The 20,803-nt window shown below is 41.4% G+C and overlaps 1 protein-coding gene across 2 annotated transcripts in view; it reads right to left on the bottom strand.

The window, feature by feature from the left end:
- Positions 1-8,436: 8,436 nt before the first annotated feature.
- The window catches only part of TET2 (tet methylcytosine dioxygenase 2), a 71,708-nt gene continuing 59,341 nt past the window's right edge, over positions 8,437-20,803 (bottom strand). The window contains exons 7-10 of one of the 2 annotated variants that reach the window (XM_069013279.1): positions 18,822-18,911; positions 16,144-16,281; positions 14,431-14,788; positions 8,437-13,211 (exon numbers count right to left, since the gene is read on the bottom strand). In XM_069013279.1, the coding sequence (XP_068869380.1) occupies positions 11,800-13,211; positions 14,431-14,788; positions 16,144-16,281; positions 18,822-18,911 (1,998 nt within the window). In that variant the 3' untranslated portion in view covers positions 8,437-11,799. The remainder of the gene's footprint in view (positions 13,212-14,430; positions 14,789-16,143; positions 16,282-18,821; positions 18,912-20,803) is intronic. The other variant, XM_069013281.1, reaches the window with a different exon arrangement.

Raw genomic sequence — 20,803 nt, 5'->3', positions numbered from 1 at the left:
ACTGCTCTTGCTGTTGAGGTGACTACAAGCATGGTTGTTGAATTGCGTGGCACTTCTTCAGCTGAAAGTTGATTCCAGCCCGTGGGGTTCGGTTTTTTGCCCTTGCCAGTACTTGATGGGGTTAGAATTGGAAAGGAAACCATTTTGTATGGACTTTTACTGGGGAAAAGCAGTAAGTAGATCTACATTTCTGTTTCTGGGTTTTTTTAGTGTTTTGGGTTGGTTTTTTTTTCTGTTCAGCATCTTTCCCATCTTCTGATGACGCACTCTGATTTTATGGATCAGAGTGAAATATTTGATTGATCATATTATGAAAAATCAATGAAAAGGCTGTCAGTTTTGTGCTGCCTGCTATGTATGCAGTGATGGGTTTGAGTGCTCACCATTGTGAACAAGAAGAAAATACCTTGGGGTGCCCAATTATAGCAGCAGTGAGAGGAAATTCAGAAGAGTAATTTTGGCTTCCTTCATTGCCTTTATGTTGGCCTCTGAGCAAGTGGCCCTTCCACTCCTTTCAGGTTTCACAGCAGCAAAAGCACTAATAGCAACTCTGTGCCATCCTGACTTCTCGTGTCTGTGAGACTGAATCAATACTTTTCCTTCCACATTTAGTAAAACAATTTTACATGCACACTGAGCAGCTATTCTTGTCTATACCTGCTTTGAGGTGGACTAGATGAACTGGAAGGTTTTATAGAAAGCCATCTCTTTCATTTGTTCTCCCTCACCCACCCTTTTTCTGGTTTTTTTTTTGTTTTGTTTTGTTGTTTTTTTTTTAATAAACTGCTTGACAATGGAACAGTTCTATAAAGGAGGTATTTTTGAAGCAAAGATGAGGAAAAGGCAAGTGTTTTAATAGGGCTTACCTCATAAGAGGTGGAAGTTTAAAGCAGGAAAAAAGAAATTTAACATAAACAGAAAAAAAGCAGTTGAGCTCTCCCAGTTCAAGCAGGTGCTGTTACCACAGTAACAGCACCTGTAAGTATCTGAACACTTAAATTGATAATGTGTTTATTGCTATAACATTCCCATGTAGTTTGGAGCAGAACCTTTTGGAAGGGAGCTATGAGCTACAAACTGAGTTTAGGGGCTTGGATACCTAAAGTAGATTCTAAGCAGGGTTTAGATGCTGAAATCAATGACTACAGTCTGTCTGTTCCCTGTTCAGTCACTACTTACCCTTGAAGGTGATGAACTTCCCTGACATCTATGACCAGGTGGATTTTCCTTTCATACCCACCCAGGACTGCTCAGAATGGGAGTCCCACAGCACAGCTCATAGGGAAATGTGACCTGACCCTAAAATGAAGAGTTTCTTTGCCTAAGTTGTGATCAAATCAGACCCATTGCTCAGGGGAACTGAGCTCCTGACAAGCATCACACCTCTGTTTTGGCAGCTTTTAAATTGTAGCTGGGAAAGGAGAGAGCCTACAGGGGAAGGTTCTTGCCTGTGAACAGGAAAGCAGGGGTCAAGTGCTATTTCTGAGCACTGTCCTTTAATGTGCTGTTTAATATTAACATCACATTCATAAGCAGAAATGAGAACAGGCAGCAAAGCTCTTCATTCCCATACCACAGAGTCATGCTTCCCCTTAGGCATAGTTCTCTTTCTGGCCCAGCATGTGCATTACTATAATTTGGGTTGAGTGGCAGGAGGAATCCCCTTCCTCGAGGAGAGGCATGTCTTGGACTGAAGCTCTCTCCCCTACACTGAAGGCTTGAATCTCTTCTGGCAGTCATTTAAAAACAGTGACCCTGCTTCCTAACAGAAACCCAGCTGCATTTTGGAAGATGTTTGTGTGCGTGGTAGGCAAGAGATCTGTTTCCACCCTCTGTGGCAAGAGGTTGTGTAATGTATAATCTCTCTTCTTAACTGTAATTGATTGATCAGTATTAACTGAACAGGCAAGCACTTAGTTTGCTCTTTTGAAGGAGTTGTTTGGGAATACTTGCTAGCAGCAGGGCATTCCATGGATCAAGCAGTGTCTGCTCACTGCTTAGTCTGTGATTTAGAGGCAAGCAGGCAGGCATCACATATGCAGCAAACCTGTGGTTTGTTTATCAGCACAAATATAACACATGACCCTCCTAAAAGAGGGCACTGGCTTTCCTAGGGTGACAGTCCATGGCTTTCTCTGTAGGTAGGTCTTCACGGTGTAACTTAACAGCCATGTGTGACTTGTGACTATCAACTGGCTGCAAAGCACTTTTTAGGAAGAGGAAGAAAGTAGCTGCTAATATTCCCAGCTAGTCAAATATTAGCTGCTCCTGACCATATGCATAGGGAAGAATAACCCCAGGCACCAGCACAGGCTGGGGGGCTGACCTGCTGGAAGCAGCTCTGTGGAGAAGGACCTGGGGGTCCTGGTGGACAACAAGCTGTCCATGAGCCAGCAGTGCCCTTTTGGCCAAGAAGGCCAATGGTATCCTGAGGTGCAGTAGGAAGAGCACTGCCACCAGGTTGAGGGAGGTGATCCTGCCCCTCTGCTCAGCCCTGGTGGGGCACATCTGGAGTGCTGTGTCCAGTTCTGAGCTCCTCAGCACAAGAGAGACATGGAGCTCCTGGGGCAGGTCCAGCAGAGGCCACAGGGGCGATGAGGGGACTGGAGCATCTCTTGTGAGGAAAGGCTGAGGGAGCTGGGCCTGCTCAGCCTGGAGAGGAGACAACAGAGAGGGGAACTCATCAATGTCTCTTTAAGTGTCTGAAGGGAGGGTGTCAGGAGGACAGAACCAGGCTCTGCTCAGTGGTTCCAGGCAATAGGATGAGGCAACAGGCAGAAACTGATGCACAGAAGTTCCACCTAAACATGAGGAAGAACTTCTTTACTACTGGAACAGTAGTAGTAGCACTGGAACAGGTTGCCCAGAGAGGCTGTGGAGTCTCTCTCACTGGAGATACTCAAGAACTGTCTGGATACAATCCTGTGCCATGTGCTTGAGGAGGGAGGTTGGACCAGATGAGCCACTCTGGTCCCTTCCAGCCTGACCCATCCTGTGGCTCTGTGCTATGTATACTTAGCTGTGTATTTGGGTAGTTCCATAGTGCCTAGCTGCAAATGCATGAAGAGAGCACATAAGAATACCTACTGGATTCACAGAAACTTGTTCTCTTCAGACTTTATACAGCTTTCTTCTTTCCCTCACACTTAAAATGTGTTTTTCTGGGGGGAGTCTGAGAATGTGTAACTAAGCTGCTTGCCTGGCTTTCCCAAGGAAGCAGCTGCTGCTGTGCAGCAGCAGAGAATGTGGTGGAGGAGGAGGCAACACTGCTTTCTTCATGTAACAGCTGCAGGAGATCTGAAACCTTGTGGCTACACTTGACCTGGTTTTCTTGTCAAAAGCACATCTGGTTTTCAATTTGATTTAACTTGGAAACTCTGCTCTGCCTGTGCTGGGGCTAGGAGTCCTGAGATGCAAATCCTTCAGTTAAAATTCCAGTGCGTCGCTGCTGGGAAAACTACCAAGAGAGCAGATCTAAATGTCGTCTTGGTAGTCCTGTGAGAGAGGCTCACCTTTGTCTTGTCACCACCTTATGTGGCTGGGATTTGTGCCTGGCAATTTGAGTACTCCAGGAACTGTCAGACCCCCTTCTCCTCCTTGTACTGTTTTGGTTTGGCTGCTATCATCTGGTATTCCCTCACAGTGGCGTTGTCTTAGTACAGGTGACTTTCCTCTGAGTTAGTATTTCTTACCTGGCATTGTGGACAAGAGGAGCCCAGAGTGTCCTCTGCAAGGCATATTCACTGTGCCATGGACTTGGTCCCTGTCTTCCCTGAAGCAGTTTCGCTGAGGAGTTTCTACAGCTCACCTAAGGCTCCTGCAGGAGCTGGGTCAAGGTGGAAACAGGCTACTCTTGGCTGCATACTGCACCAGAGATCTAAGAATTCTTTGGTGCAAATGAGCAATCCTTTTCATCTTAAGAGCTGGGAGAATAAATGCCTGCAAACTGCAGCCCTCTGACAAAATGCTTGCTTGCTTGTGGTATGGAGAGTGTTAATAGCAGAGACAAACAGAGGGGAGATTTGCCAGGGTTTCTGATTATAAGACTGTATAAATTCTTGAAGAGCAGGCAAGCCTGAGGTTTTAAAATTCTGCCTTATACAGTCCCTTCCAGAATCCTGTCTTAGGAAGGTTGTGTGGATGCTGCAAAGGTTCAAATACAGACCCAATATTTGGAGTCTGGATGTTTTAAACCAGGACCTGAACTGAAGGGCTGTCGTGAAAAACAAATGTACTGGGGTGGCAGTGGAGGAGGGAACAGCTAATAGATGTTTTCCCTTTGCTTGACATCTGTCACCTTCCCCCATGCCAACCCTTCCTCTGTTTATAGCAAACCATTTGCTCCCATTAATTAGAACTGGATTGCTGCCATCTGACCAGCTTTGTGCCTGTACAAATGTCAACAGAGCCAGGACTACACAGGTGGGGAGAAGGGCCAGTCAGAGGAGATCTGTTGCATCTGTTTAGGGAGGGATAGATGGGGGAAAATGCCCCCCCTTCCCAAATCAGGCACATTGGCCTACAACAATAATTGAAATGCAGACTGGGAGCCCCAGGATGCCACTTTACCCAGCCCTTTTCAGAGCAGACTGCACTTTAAGCCATCCCCTCCAGTTAAATCTCTTTACCAAAGTGGTCTGTATGAAGCCTTACATACAAGAACATAATGGTGCTGTCATTTTTACAAATAATCACAACGGGAGCAGAAAAATAAGAGGAAGATGATTATGCCTGAAAATCCAATGAAGATCCAGTTGCTAATGCAGTGGAAACTTAAAAGAAGCTGAACACAATCCCAAGCTGTTCCTGCCAGGCTGGCTTTTCTGCTGTGATTTAGGAGGTACAGCTGTGTTGCCATGACATTAGAAGGAAATGTACCTACCCTGGGATGGTTTTCCTTGTGTAAAATACTATGAAGACAAAGTATTTAATGTGGTAGTTGAAGCAAATCTTGAGTGGGAGAAATGGGTTAACCTAGATTGGCTTGGCTGGGTTGTAAAAGAAAAATCCCTGCAAACCCTCCCGTGGCTGCCTCCAGCAGTGATGCTCTGCTTCTGCTGGGACCATGAAACAAGAGGGTGGCACTGGTTTTAACACTGAGGATTAAACCCCATCTTAAAAGGCAGTAGAACAGAAAGGCTTCCCTCACTCCTTCATATAATGGTGGGAAGTGTTTCTTTGTGATGTGGGATGGAGGGGGTTGATGGGATGTGCCTGTGTGTACCCCAGAGTATCTCAAGCCTTTTACATCCTGGAAGATGATCTGAATCTGTTCAGACATGGAGAACCTGAATGCCAAGGTTGTGAGTATTCCAAACACCTGAACTAATGGCAAAATGGTCTGGGGGAGAAAGAAGGGTGCCTTGTTCTCACAAACTTGCAAGGAAGGAGACTTTTTGAAGTCAAGAGTAAAGAGATTTCTAAACAGAAAAGCTTTGGAGATGTTTTTACACCGTGTTGTAGGAAGTATGTCATTCCCTTCTCCATGGCCTGGCATCTGGGGATTCACCCTTTGTGTTCCCCTGCATGAACAGGGGGCCCTGGTCCCTGCTCTGCTGCAGTGGCAGTCCTGTTTGTCTGGGCCTTAAGTCCCTCTTGCTGCAACATCCAAATCAAGTGTGCAGCTTCCAGCTTCAGTGCTCTCTGATTAGAAAGGACAGCAGTAGATCTTTAACAGACCTCTTCTGTCTTTCTCATGTTCTCACCCTCAGTGCAAGATTTTTCTTCCCCCTAAAAATGAGCATTTTTTGTTTCTTTAAATCACCAGCACTTTCTGTGCTAATGACAGATGCTCCATTTGCTGGTTAGAGGTGAGGCAAGAAAACATAGAGCTGACTTATCTCCCAAGTTCTGCAAGGATCTCTCCTAGCACAGTATTTTTGCTAATTAAACTAACTGAGGGAATCGTTTCCAGGTCAAAGTAAATGGACTCACTTAATGCATAAACATAGTTGGAAGGCAGAGTGTCTCACAGAGTGATGGATGGAGAGCTGTCATTGTGGCTCATGGGTTGGTGGGGGTGGAACTGTCAGTCCTCTGAGACAAAACGTGTGATTTCTGAGTGCCTCAAAATTATTAGTTGTGTCTGCATTAGGTAAATAGAGTGTAACAGGAACTTGACAGATGCATCTTTTTCAGGAAAAATAAATGTTACTGTGTCAGTTAAATAGCAGAGTATTAATTTGCTGCTGAGATGATGATGATATGTGCCAGTTTTAGTAATGGTGCTGCTGGATTACCAGCAAGCTTTTGCAGGTCTGGAGTGATGCTTGTCACACATGTAAAAGTAAGGGAGAGCTCTGCTGGCAGGGCTGTGCTCTTGGCAACAGCCTACAGGCAAGAGAATGTGCATTTCTGTATGTTTTCTATGTTTTGCAGACAGGGTAAACCACAGAGTTCATGTTTAAATACAAGGTCTTGTCCCTCTGCTTGGAGTTTTACTTGTGAAAAGATTTGAGCTTTTCTTAATATATCCTATTTGAAGTGTGTTGAAAATGTGCATATGGAGAAACCACCATTACCCACCACTTAATCTCTGCCTTCTGTAAGGTGCTTTGCCTCTTTAAGAGAAATCTGTTGTGTTTTTCCTTTCCTCCTTTTTGTGTTGGATACTTTTCCATATCTCTGAGCATCATGACCTGTTGCTCTTAATTTTTGCTTGGGATTTGTTCACCCTAGTTTGGCTTGTCACCACAGGCTTTTCAGTCATTCCCATAAAAAAGCTGTATTGTTGTCTCTGAGATGTCAAAAGGGGGGACATGACAGATAGGGAAGTGAAGAAGAAAGGTGAGGCAGATGGATGCTCAGCTGGGCATTCCCAGTTGTAACTACTGTATGGGGGCTGCAGCCAGTGATTTGGGTAGTGACGGAGAGCGGTGCCCTGTCACGGCCCCCCAAGGCACAGGAGCAGGGTCTCAGGAAGAGCCTGTGTTCCTGGGGGAAGCACTGTGGGCAGATCTGGTTTGACCTCTCTGTGGTCTTGGCTATGAGCGCACTGTGCCCATGTTAGCAGCGCCTCTGCAATGGGATCTCTGGAAGTGCACTGAAGGAATTATGCTGAAAGGCAGCTGAAGGGAAAGTTCATTAATGGCTTTTCTGAGGATTCTTTTCTGAGGAAGGCTAAAGGGGTGCGAGAGCTCTGTTTAAGCCTGTGCATCAGTCTGTTCAGCCATCTGATGCAGGAAAGTGCACCTGTGCACAGCAAAGAGCAGCACTTGGCTGCTGCAGGGTGCTGCCCTGCCTCAAGACATTCCCATCTGGGAATGCATGCAGAGCTGGGGGGAGCATTACAGATTGCTGAGCATTAAATCACTGCATTCCCAAGACACTGAGTGATCTGAATGTGCATAGCAGGGGGCTTTCCAAGGTGTGTGGCATTGATGGATGGGGTAACCAGCACTGACAACAAACTCGGGCTCTTTATAAAGGAAACTTGAGAATCCTTGTAATTGTCCCAGAAGCATTTTGTAACTGTGGAGAGAGCAATTTCTGTCTCTTCCCACAGATAGGCTATTTCAGAATTCAGTCCTGATTTCCCCTGAAATTAAACAAAGGGACCAGAACAAGCTTTTGTCTGATGCCTTCAAGACCGTATGTCCTGGTATTGATTCAGACGCTCTTTCTTATGGCTTCTGCTTTTCTCTAGCTTGTGAGCTTGTGACTTAGATTATACCTGAGGTTTTAAGGTTTTATAATTTTGGGGTTTTTCTTGGTCACAGAATAGTTTAGGTTGGAAAGGACACTTAAGGTCATTAAGTCCAACTGTAAACCTACACTGCCAAGTCCACCACTAAACCATGTCCCCAGGTGCCCCATGTGCAGGTCTTTTGAGTACCTCTGGAGATGGTGACTCAACCACTTCCCTGGACAGCCTTTTCCAATGCTTACAACCCTCTTGGTGATGAATTTTTTCCTGACATCCAATCTAACCCTCCTGTGGCACAATACTATTTGTTGCAGCATTCCACCATTTGGGAGTGATTTGAAATCAGGTAGAAAAATGCTTAACCAGGTACAGGTAAATACCCTAAACAAACCAATGAATGCTTAGAGTCTCCCCCTTGTTTTGCCTCTGCTGGGTGTGCATTTGTGGCTGCTACTTGAGCAGTGAGGCCACTGGAACAGTGAATATGCCAGATTCATTTGTGTACACAAACACCAATGGAAAACCAGCAGTGAAGCTCTACTGTCTCTTCCTGCCCATAGAAATGCCTCCCTCCTTCCCTGTAAACACAGATTTTATGGAGCAGTAGCCTGGGCTCAGCAGCCTGTGTCCCAGCCTGTTAGAGGTAAGAGTCAAAGCAGAGCTAGGAGTAAATGTGATGCTTAGGCCTCCTGTTTTGAAGTCCCCAGTGATGCACTTTGTTTGAGCATGATGCCTGCTTTGTTGTCAGCTGGTAAAAATGACAAGGAAAGACACTTTTCTGCAAGACAGACTTAGAGTGCATTAAATAAATATAAATTTTATTAAAAACACCCACATCTCAGCGTTATCAGGAATGATATAATAATAAACAGCTTTCAAATAACCTGCATTACATTACAATACTTACAGTATTTATAACCATCCTCAGATTCTTTTTATAGACATACCAAACATCTCATGAAAATGAATGAAACTAAAGTAAAAAAAAGTAGAACATAAGCATAGAAAATGCACACAGAAGTTCATTACCTTAGTGTCAAACTGCTAAAGTTTCCTACACAAGTTAACCACTAGCTTTAGAAGTGAACTTTATACTGCTGTGCGTCAATCAAGATGAAAAATTCATTCAAGTAAAGTTGACAACTCTCAGAAGCATCTTCAAGTATGGCTATAGTCAACCTGATAATCCTATACAAGCAACTCTGTCTGCTTTGTCATTCGTTCCAACTGAGGCAGGGTTCTGTACACCAAAAATTACAGCTCAGGTATTTACAATACAAAACTGATTCACCAACTAAGCTTCCTGCTCCTGCTGCCAGCAGTTTGGCAAATGATGGTGCATGGCATAGTAACCAAAAATCTACTATGGATTACATGAATTATATAGGATTAAAAAAAAAAAATCACCAAAAGATGAAGATATATAATGATTTACTTAATCTGACATATAACCATCTTTTTTTTTTTTTTTTTTAAAGATGAAACTTTTGTTTCAATGAGTGGGTAAAGTCACAGACTGAGAAAAAACATAATTGCCATAATAAATATTTGACCATTAAACCCAAAGGCCTCCTTTGATTTGAGTTAGGTTGTGATTCTGTTGGATAGAATTTTTTTCGACCAAACTTAATCTTACAGTATATTGCACAAAATATAGCTGGGACATGGAGGTTTGCATGTTTAGGGAAGCCCTTGTACAGACTGTACCTTTTTATATTTTATTCATTACAGTATCTAAGAAGCCTTATTTAGAGAGTGCCTTGAACAACTCTAGCAAACAGTCACTTGCCAAACCCCTGCCTTACATTTTTCCCTTTAATCAGCTCAGTGCATTCTACTTTCTTTTTGTTTATTCATTTGAAACAGTCAAAACATTCTAAATCTCTTAAACACTTCTGTTACAATAAAAAGAGCTAACAAATTTACAAAATTAGTTTTAGTTACACAATACATGTACAAGAAAAGTAAGAGAAGGGATTCAAAAGAAAAACATTAAATCCCTGAAAAAAAACCAAAAACAAAAACAAAAAAAAAATCCAAGAATAATATATTTAACCTACAACAGCTTTACATACACACAGGTGACACGTTGGCATAGGAGAACATGAGCTGAAATATCCCTGAATTTTTAGAACCAAAAAAAAAAAAAGGAAAAAACAAGTTGAAGTTCAAGTTATACTTGCAAAAATGTCAAGTATTGAGAGTTTTTTTGTTTAGGTTTTTTTTTTTGTTTGTTTGTTTTCAAAGGCTATTGGGGGAAAAAGATGGTATACAATATATAAACTTTCACACTCAGTTCGATATCCTATTGCCAAACTAGTGTTGAGGTATATGACAAGTAGGAACATCACTCAAACCTTTTAATGTATTTTAGCTCACATTATGATATATTTGTAGCAGGCTGAGTAGCACCATGATGTGAATTCAGCTCAAAACCCAAATATATATAGATTTAATATTTTTACAGTACTAAAATACTAAAGCATTGCGTTAAAAAAAGTTTTGTTTACAATTTAATTTACTATACAACTCTCCTGCTTTTTTTTTTTTTAATAGAAATTAATGATTTAAATCCACCACAGCAAGCCAGCTGCCTATTTTTTTTTTCTATTTAATCAACGGAATCGCACAGAACTAACCCTGTTTCATTCACCTTGTGTAGGCATCGGGCTGCTCAGTCTTCCTGGAAAAGAGGCCACTTGCACCGAGAAAGGACTTGCACCACAATGTACATAATTATCAACACTAAAGCAGTTCTGCCATTCCAGTGGGAGCGCACAGATCTCGAGAAACAGCAGAAGCCCAAGCTAACTAGGTGTAGTTTGCTGCATGCTGCTAATTATTACCTGTGGTTAATATAAAATTCTTTCCTTAAAACTGTACATATTTGAGCAATGAACTTGTCATAATAATTGTAGAAAACAGTTTACAGTATAGCTGTGTGAGATGAGCACCAGAAAAAATGTGTTTTGTGTACTAAAGTATTCCCTTATATCCAGTAAGCCCCATTTTTACCATAACTGACTGTATTAAAAATGGATATGTAGCCCACTAGCTAATGCATGGCTAAACCAAAAGTATTTAAAAGCTTTTTTAGTTTAAAAAAATTATCTTTGCATTTTAAAATCAAAGTAAACTCTTCTTTTTTTTTTTTTTTTTAATGTCTTAGTACCTTAGCATTGTTCAAGTTGCCAAGCTTAGGTAGACAAAGTGCTTTTGAAACACTATTTAAAAAAAAATATCTTTCTCTCTATTTTATTGTCCTTTTCTAGGACTTGACTGGATGAGCAAAATCCAGAGGTCTTTGTAATTCCCATATGTTAAAAAGTAAGCTTATTTTAACACCAGGTAACTTCAATACATACATGAATGAAAAGGTCCTCCCCGTTGCCGAAGAACATTTGACTGCATCATTGACGTTTTGTTATAAAGGCATTAACTGTTTAACTGATAAAATAAAGACACCATTCTCTTAGATAGCACCATGGTTTTAGAATATTCAAACAAATTCAGTGTTTTGCTGTCTATTTGTTTTATACTTATCTACTTCATTAAATAAAATCAAAAGACTATTAAGATTACAGTAAAAACTGCATGTTAAAAAGCCATAATTCCAGTATTTCAGTACATCATAGATTCAGCACCAGATGTTATTTTAAGATTCCTGCAGTTGTAATACTACAGTATTATTTTTTTAGGGTTTTCTTTTGCTCCTGTTCCATGACTATGCAAACTTGATGACATTAAAAGTGGCCACAGATGTGTAAAACTGTAAGAAAAAAAAATCCGTTTGCAGATTATCTCTTTCAGTAATAGAGCCAGTGTTTTCCAATGTAAATTGTGAAACACTTTTTTGTTGTGTTCTTTTTTTTTCCCTTTCCTTTTCTTCTTCTTCTTCTTCTTCTTTTTTTTTTTTTTTTTTTTTTTGCATAGGATGCTTTGGTCTTGTTTCCTACATGCCATCTGTGACCACTTCAAAACCCATGGAAAACAAGTGCTCTAGTGAGATTTACCTCTTTTTGCTGGTGTGCCGAGGCTTTTTCCACTGCTGAGTTCGGTTTCCTTCTCCACCCTTGCCTTCCCCGAAATCTAAAGCTCTACTACCCTAGTGACAAGGTGTTGTTTCAAATGAGGTAACCAGCCAAGGTGTGAAGTCAGATATATCGGTTGTAAGGCCCTGTGACCCGTGTAAAGGCATATGGAGATGTGGTTACTGTGGAGTCCGTGGTGACCGACAGTGTCCTTTGTGCCAGGGACTTGATGAAGCGCACGTACGTTGGCTCAGAGGGCTCGTGGGGCTCCGCAGGCTCCCGCTTGGCTTTTTTGCCGTAGGATTTCTGAGGCACATAGTCTGGGCCGTACTTCTCGCATTCCTCTTCTTTCTCTCTTGCCTTCTCAGCCATCTTTGCCTCCCACAGAGCCAGACCATGTTTTGGCTCATTCATGCTCTTGTGCTGGTAAAATACAAGGGATATTCTGGTGGGATGGTTCCTGTTGGGATTTTTTAAGGGAGTCGTTGCATGGAGCTCACGTTTTGCACACTCTATGAGAATTGACCCATGAGATGGAGCAACTGCCACTCCTCCAATTTCTGGATCCAGAAAGTTCTGCTCACTATCTGACCAGACTTCATCGGGATCCTCTGCTTTTTCTGGATTCAGCACATCAGTTTTATCTAAACCACCCTGGGGAGTAGTCCTGTCATGGTTTTGACCTGGAAGCATGTTAGACAAACCATTAACTGCATGTGAAATCATTTCATTATCCTTATTCTGGAGATGCAGTGAATTAGTAGGACCACTAAACATACTTGGAGCAGAATGGTAGTCATGTGGTAAATGTGGAGGGGGTTGCATGTGATGATGTTCACTTGTTTTACTCATGGAGGCATAATCCATGCTTGGATTACTCAGATTAGATTTTAACCTTGAGGCAACTTCCATAAAATGGCCATTGGCCTCATGGGTGGAGTAAGAGGAAAATGGCCCTAGGTGGTGTAAATTTGGTCTAATGGTGCAGTTATTGAAGGAGTCTACTGGCATATTTTGGTTTCCATAATTCAAGTACTTGGGACCAAAACTCTGATTATTCCCAAACCTATGCTGGTATAATGTTTGAATGGGTGGTAGACTGAGTTTAGACATATGGTCTTGGCTCTGGCAATTATACAAGTCCATGTGCTGATGCTGGGAAGGGTAGGAGCCCAAGTAAGAGGGGCAGTTGTCCATAGCTATGTTTCCATTGCATTGGTAGGGGGGATATTGGTTATTTTGACTTAAAGACCCTGAATAAGGGTTCATGGGACTGGAAGAATTCAAATAAGATCCCACAGACTGTGATGAGGTTGTATAGAGGTTCATGGGATTGGACCCTCCATATGGATCTGAAGTGTACGAAGAGTTTGGATAAGCATTGGCTGGATTAGGCAACCTTCCATAGAGATTTGCAGAACCTGAACCCGAGTAAGAGTTAATGGGATTTGACTGAGGGTTGTTAGGGAGAGTGCGCTGTGGATGTTGCTGCTGCTGCTGTTGTTGTGTGGCTGGTCCTGAAAGACGTAAAAGATCTGTAGATGTAAAAAGGAAAAAAACAACCACACAACAAACAGGCTTTAAAAAAAAGGCCCCAAACCAAACAACCACCCAAGAAATTACATACTTTATATGAAATTTCTAAGAAAAGTAGATTCATTAACAGACGCTCCCTTTCTCATATCTCAAACACCGTCCTTTAAGAAGCTGAATAAATACTAAGGCTACTCTTCCTTTTTGGCATGTATCCAACGAGATCAGATGCTAGTGGCAGTGAGGAAAAGAGGACAGTGCAGTCTGTTCAGAGTCACATGCACAAAATCCAAAGAGTTGAATCATCTTTTAAGTAGCCCATGAACTGGAGCATCAAAGTGCTCCCAAATAGCCGTGCACAAAGTGACTTTCTTTTCCCCAAGGATAAATAATTCTTTTCATCTATGTGAATAGAACTGACTCCAAGAAATATATGTTAAAACCAACATTCACTGATAGACAGAACAGTGCAGTAATAAGTGAGATCAGCTGAAGACATAAGAGCAAAAATACCATTCATTAAAGTGCAATGGCATCATTTAATGGTCACAACCTTTGCCTGGGTCATGGGACAGCTGACTTCTATTCATAGGTATTTCAGTGACCTTCTGGGTGGCCCTGGAGGTATCCCTTTTTTCCTCTCTGAAAACTGCTGTAATAATAAAATAGTTCTGATAACTCCTTTGCTCAGGACTCTCAAATCTGCTGCTGAAAACTGCCATAAGCTCTTACTCCACTATGGAAAACCTGCTTTGCTTTTGGTCTTGAGGCAGAGAGTATAAATTGTGGTAAAGAGGTTACACTTGTATCTCCTCAAATTAGGAGGTTCTCTTTAACAGATTGAGTGATGTGTTGGTCATTCTTTCTTTGGCAGCAGCACCACACACTTCTCTTCATGGCTTCTAACACTACTAGTCTTTTAAAGATACTTTACAATACACTGAATGGCAAGCAGAGTTTGCTTCTAGATTTCTACAAGTGTTAACTATCCAACAGTAAAGGATTTCTCAGTGCAGCTTTTTTTTTTCTTCTCAGGAGTTGTACCAAATTTGGCACTCTAGTATTTATATAATATTGATATTCACTTTCAAGAATTCTCTTGCCTTTTTACTTCAATACATTCTTGGGCTGAAAAAAATGGTTTTCTTGAGGCTGATTATAACTGGCCCTGATTTGTAGGATGCTTACCACTGCTGACCCTGCTCAGATTCCTGTGTTTACCTGCCAGCTGCTTTGCATGACCTGCTGCTTCAGAGGTGCCTTGCTTGTTGCGTGCTGCAGCAGACTTCTCTCTCTCTTTGCTAGACCCATTCTCCAAGGAGGCAAGCTTTTCTGCAGCTGCTTTCTTTGCTTCTAGCTTCCTTTGCCGACAGGTCTTAACAGGCTCTGCTAACATCCTTACTTTTCGTCGAAAGGAGGTAAGGACCTGGATGCTGCCATTCCTCTTCTTCTCCTCCTGGCCCTCAGTGCTTCCGAACTCATCCACATCAGAGACTTTGTATAACGGGAGCACATGGAGCTGCTCATCTTCTGGTGTTTGGCCAATTTCACGATTGTCTTCTCTAGTCAGTGTGCAAACCTGTCGGAAAGGTGTATTAGAGATGTGAAACTCTACCTCTGCATTGTGTCTTGCCCTGCCACGGTCAGCACTGGCATCTGGCAAGCTCTTTGTAAGTGGGGAGTTTCTGTGCAATTTTTGCATACCACAACAAGCCTGCAAATGACATTTCTTCCATTACTTTGTTAAAAGAAACAGAAGGTGTATAGATACCTATTTCTTTTACCTGTGCTGAAATGAACAGTATAGTTAGGGATTACCCTCATGTGAAATAAACTCCGATGCACTCTATAGTGGCCAGAGAGATAAAGCAGTGAAATCTGGGGCTTTGTACTCACCTGAAGGGTCTTTCACTACAATACATGAGGTAGCTGCCTATTAGAGAGAGTGTGCAATAGTGTGTTGTCTTGCACACTGCCTTACAGTGTAATAACATTAATACAGTGTATTAACATTACAGTGTCACAGTAATGTTAATAACAAGATTTAGGGAAGTTACTGTTGCCATGCAGCAAGCTTGTGTTAGTTCCAGCTAGAACAGGTATTAGGAGGATCTTTGTGGAAAAAGATGCCAATAGAGATATATTGTTGTCCCAGCTTTGGGGAAAAAACCTCAGCTGGAAATGTACGTTGTACTGGTGGTGATTAACTTGTGAATTAAGTCAGACCCTGGAAACAGGAAAAATTTAGTTGGAATTAAAAGGACAGATACTCTCTTTGGTTGCAATAAGAGCTGTGAATCTAGGGAGCTACTTCAAACTACAGCCATGATGATTTTTCATAGCTGGAGAGTATTCTTTCTCATGTTTGCCCCAACTGTTTTGTCACAGAAATAATCCAATACACATTGAAAACCAGCTTCCTTTTCTAGTATCTTCTACCAAGCTTCTGCAGTACATGCCAGAAATCAGAACTGAGGAGAGTAAAGGGTGCATGTACTTGCAGACTTTCTGCTCATCCCAAGCAGGATCAAAATCCAAAATTTCCAAAACTCTCTCAGAAAGAAGTTATTTTATTAGAAGATAGTCTCCAAAGTTGTTAGGGAAAAAAAAAAATGTGTTTCAAGAGGATAAATATAAACTGTTTTGTGCCAGGAACACTGAAATAGGCATTTCAGCTCTGCTGGGACCTTCTTTCCATTGTCTCCACAGTCCTTCTTTTATCAGTTCTGCATTAAAATGTTCTTTAATACACTGTAAGTCTCATTCATTTGAAAGAAAATGTGTAGGGGGTAATAAGTTAGCTCAGTTACTGCCTAATTTTTTTTTTTTACTAATCTGCATTATGCAGTATAACTTTAAACAGAGAGGAGATAATGAATCAAAGCCACGAGCTGAGTGCTGGAGTGAGGAGGCTGTTACACATCCCAAACTTACCAGAGTACTCCCGTTCTGCATATTGTGCAAGTCTCTGTGAGCATGAGCACAGAAGTCAAGGCAGGCAGTGACCCCCGAGAATGGGCGACCTTCCTTCAACCCCAGGCGACACTCGGGGGCTCTGTGTTCGTACTCGATCTGGAGAGACAGGACAGGTTTCACTGGCTGCTCCAGGACACCGAGTGCACAAGGAATGCTGTGCTGTGACAACGGGCAGGTCTCCCTCACATCTTGGAGGTGACAACAAACACATCTTGAAGGCAAATAAAACTACAGCAATTCAATGGCCATTTTGTATCCATGCTTCATTCCTCACTTCTTTGTTCTCTGGTACCTTCTTTCTCTGGTGTGATTGTGAAATTAGCCAATAATACTTTTCCTTGTGTATTACTCCTGATTTTCTGCTGGGGGTTGGTGTTTTTACATGACAAATGCAGTGCATGGTTTCCGTGACTGGCACTGTGAGAGTGATATGTTTGTGTAGACTGGAAGTATACCAAGCTATTAAGGGAAAATGGCTTTAGAAAACTGACTTCAGAATGACTTAATGAAAAATAATAATTTGCTTTTAGATTTGTAATATTTTGGCGTGCTAAACATGTATTTCATTAGCTTAAGTACAAATCTAACCCCTGACTGAAAAGAGAGAGAATTCAGTCAAGACAGTACTTTGTACCCATGCAGTCATTATTAAGGAGCTTTACAAAGAATTCATAATGCAACAGTAGACCTTGCACAAAAAGTAAGGATTTCGTAATGGAAGATAAATCCTTAGAAAAATGATGGTTTCATATTATATTTAGAAAATTAAAAATGAAACCACATTTATAAAATGCTTTGCTGAAATTCCTGAACCTTTCAAATGAATGCACAGAACATCTACACTTAATGGAACTTAATGGATCCCTTTTTAAGTTAAGGTCAAATTAGAAGCTTTGCCAAGTCTTCATTCAAAACCACTAAAAATATGCCTAGTTTGCTCACAGACATTTATTTTTCAAATCTGGACTATTTATTTCCCTGGAATCTGAAAATAAAAGCAGAACAGAACTTGAAAACTGTCTAAACTTCTTTGGAATTAAATGTGAGTGGTCTGAAATGTTAGCCAGACTATAATTATCTGATCAAACTATACTGGTGCAGCTGCTCTCTAAGATGTTCTGTTTGGTCCAGTTGGGAAAACAGACCTTTTCCAATTCTTGATTGTAATCCAGAAGTGGTCCAGATTTGGATTAGAGTAAATCTGGGAATTTGAAATTTGGTTTTAGGGCTTTTTTGGTTATAGAACCTTTTATAATGTCATACAAATTAGGACTCAATCATCTCTCTTTAAAGCCACTGACAGTAGCTCGAGTACAGTTTCCCCACAAATACAAGGTCTACATGAACTTCCTGAAATAGGCCAAGCTGTACACATGCCTTATTCCATAAGGTAAAAATTGAAGCTTGTAAAAGCATGTATTTTCAACAAACATTGGGTAGAAGAACCACAGCTGACTTGGAGAAAAGTTCTTTAGTAAATTTTTGTGGGAAAAGAAAAGAAGACCAAGCAAAGAAACATTTTATTGTTCCCCACCTTATTTTTTTTCCTTCCTCTTCCTTTTTTCTCTTGCAGAATGTCTCTCAGATATTTGGACAGATAACCACAGCTAGTGGGCACACAGCCACAGTTTTCTCCATAATGAATCTCCAGACATTATCTGATCAGGTAAGTGAAACTGCCTAAGTCTGCACTGAGTCTGCTTACCCTGTCTAGCTGCTACTAAAAATGCAGTAAAGGAGTAAATTTTACAGCAGATAATAATGGACAGTTTTGTGTTTGTTTACTGTTTCTGTTAAAGCTGAAAATCTGTCTTTTGCTGGTTGTACAATGCTGTCAATGGGAAAGCAGGATGGTGTCCCAGTTTGCAGTAGATGCTGAAAGTTTGGGGCCTGTAAGTTCTGTGAACGTTCCTAACAGTAGTAAACCTAAGCAATGAGAATGAAGGCCAACAGTTAGATGTTTGCAGGTGGTGTGTTGTCAAATTTCGGTGTAACTGTCTGAAAGACATTTTGTAATGAAATGTCGATGAGCCACAGTCACACTGGGAGCCTCGTCAGAGCTCTGAACGTGCTGGTGTCTGAGAACACCTGATCCATGGAACACAGGCGCGCACGATCCCCTCATGCAAGAAGGCTGATGCAGGCACTTGTGTGCCTACGCAGGGATGAGTGTGTTCAAATATAAAACTTCACTTTGAAAGCATGTTTATAAAGGCTATTTTGGTGAAAACTAAATTCATCTGCTGCTTGAGAGAGCAGAACTGAAACTGTGGCTTCAGGGCTTGAGTGCAAACTGTTGCCAATCTCACACCAGATTCATGGCAGCTTTGCTGGTTTGGCTGGTAAGTCACGCTAAATCAAGAAATTTGTATTTTAGAGCTGAAGAGTGAAATAATTTCATTGTGTTGATGTAGGTGAAAAGATTAGTTCTATTTAGTGGACCAAATCCTGCTAGTTTCACTTGTGAGAGCATTTTAAATGTAATCATTCATTTCTATTTATCTTCATGCTGATGTCTAAGAAATGTTGGCACAAAATGTATATAATGGTTTGGTGCAAGGCTGAAGCATTGGGAAGTGTGTTAAAAATCAGGTTATTTCCATGACTGCTCATATTCCTTTTTTCCCCCATCATACCTGGTTATTATATGCATCAGGTGCAAGCTTCTTGTAGGTAGGTGCCATCAGGGTTGACAGATTCTGCAGATTGGATTCTAGTTTTTCTTCCTGTTAGAAGATGAAACAGGGTTCAATGACATTTCCATACTGTACATCTGGGATCCAACAAGTTAGGGTCTTTACACAATTATGTTTACACTGATAGTTGTGTAAAGGCATAAACCAGTATCACTGGTGTTTAGACAGTAACTGTTGTGAATCTCCTTTTAATTTTATTGTTCCAAGGCCTTTAAAGGAATGGAGCAGTTACAGCAGTGTAGTGGGATACCTTCAATAGGACGTCATGTATTATACTCATAATTTGTTTTATATTAAGATAAATCACATTCTTCAACATGGATATGTTTTAGATGTAAGTGTGATAATCCTCATTATTTTCCTTTTTGGAGCTTTGGAAAATAATTATCTTCAGATAGCTTGAGAGAAATAACATCAGAATGGTCCATCAAGTAAATCTGGCTAATTTTAAGGGTTTTGCACATTGCAATGACAACACTTTGACATACTGAGACATTTTTACATGCAGCAATTTAAAAATATTTAAATATTGCAGCCTTCAAAAAGTTCCCAATCCTTAAGCAATGCAGAATAATCATGGATGTGTCTAGTAACTGGAGATATGGAGGTGGGAATTACCATAGCTCCTTTTTTCTTTGAATTGTACGCTCTCAAAATAAAGTGCTCTTTAAAAATAATCCAATAACATACTCCAGAGTTGTTCCCCATCCTCTAAGGATGAGAATCCTAAATTCAAAACCTCGCTTATATGAGGCCCTTATCTTTAATTTTAAGTGCATAAAGGACAGTGGCATACTGGAGTGGTGTACTCATTTTTAGAAGTTTTTGTATTTTAGTGAGATGTGAAGAGCTGTGAAAAAACAGGTTTCAGAGAGGTATGTATTTGGTGTGTTTAAAGTTTATATCCCATACTACAGGGCAATATCCTAGTTTGGTTTGACATGAAATTGTCAAAAATATCTTGCTGTGACCTTGTGGCTGCTGCCAGAATGTGGAGCTTTGGTATGGCCTGTAGGTTAGCATTTGTTAGTGCAACTTCTAGTTCTTTCGGTGAGAATTCTGTTTGTGCAGTCTATAAACTGTATCTATGCTATGGAACCCAGCCCCTGGTCTGGATGCATGCTTTGGCTCACCCCAATTTTGGGACCAAGACTGGAGGGTAAATCCCTCTTTCCTGCCCAAATCTGGCCTCCATTGGAAGTAAATGCAAGAATGCAAGTTGGAAGAGTGCCCTGGTGTGCTCTGGCCAGGTATCCATCTTAGAAATGTAGGTAGTTTAGGATTGCAGGCTGTGATAAAGAAGGCATTGTGCCACAGCATGTTTGGAGGAGAGCTATTCTGTAGTTCTTGGTGCTGTAGAAGAGCAGTGGGCAGGAAAATCTGTATGTTAGTGATGATGCACTCTTTTTAGCACAGACTGCAGGATGCTGAAGTACCTGTCTCTCTGGTCATGTGAGAGGAATGCTTGGATTTGAGTAAGACACCAGAATACAGTGAAACTGTGGTCTTACATGCCAGTACATGAGCAAGGGACTAAATTTGCGTGTCCGTGCCAGAAAGCAGACCGGGCCACTGGAGCTTCACATGACTTGCTGGAGGTGTCCAGGAATCACTGCAGTCATAACTTGAGGGTATCTTGTGTCCAGGCTAAGGTCAATGTTTATTACTCTGGCTTATTTTAAACATTTGCCAGTTTGCTGTAACACAGAGCCCAGTCTGGAAACATTCAGTGGGGCAGGACTGTATGCAGAATGAGTCTTCCTAACCTCTTCTTCCTATTGTCATCTCAGAGTTTCATCATGTTTGTCTCCATTGAACCAGTCTGCTCTGGTTCCCAGTTGCAGTGTTATGTGCCATTAGCTGGTAAACCTTCCATTGTGCCACTGGGGAATGCTCAATTGCAGGCCTAATAACAGCCAGAA

This window comes from Aphelocoma coerulescens, chromosome 4 (genome assembly GCF_041296385.1).
Source record: "Aphelocoma coerulescens isolate FSJ_1873_10779 chromosome 4, UR_Acoe_1.0, whole genome shotgun sequence".
Taxonomy (NCBI): Eukaryota; Metazoa; Chordata; class Aves; order Passeriformes; family Corvidae; genus Aphelocoma; species Aphelocoma coerulescens.
This window is presented reverse-complemented; position numbering and strand designations above follow the sequence as displayed.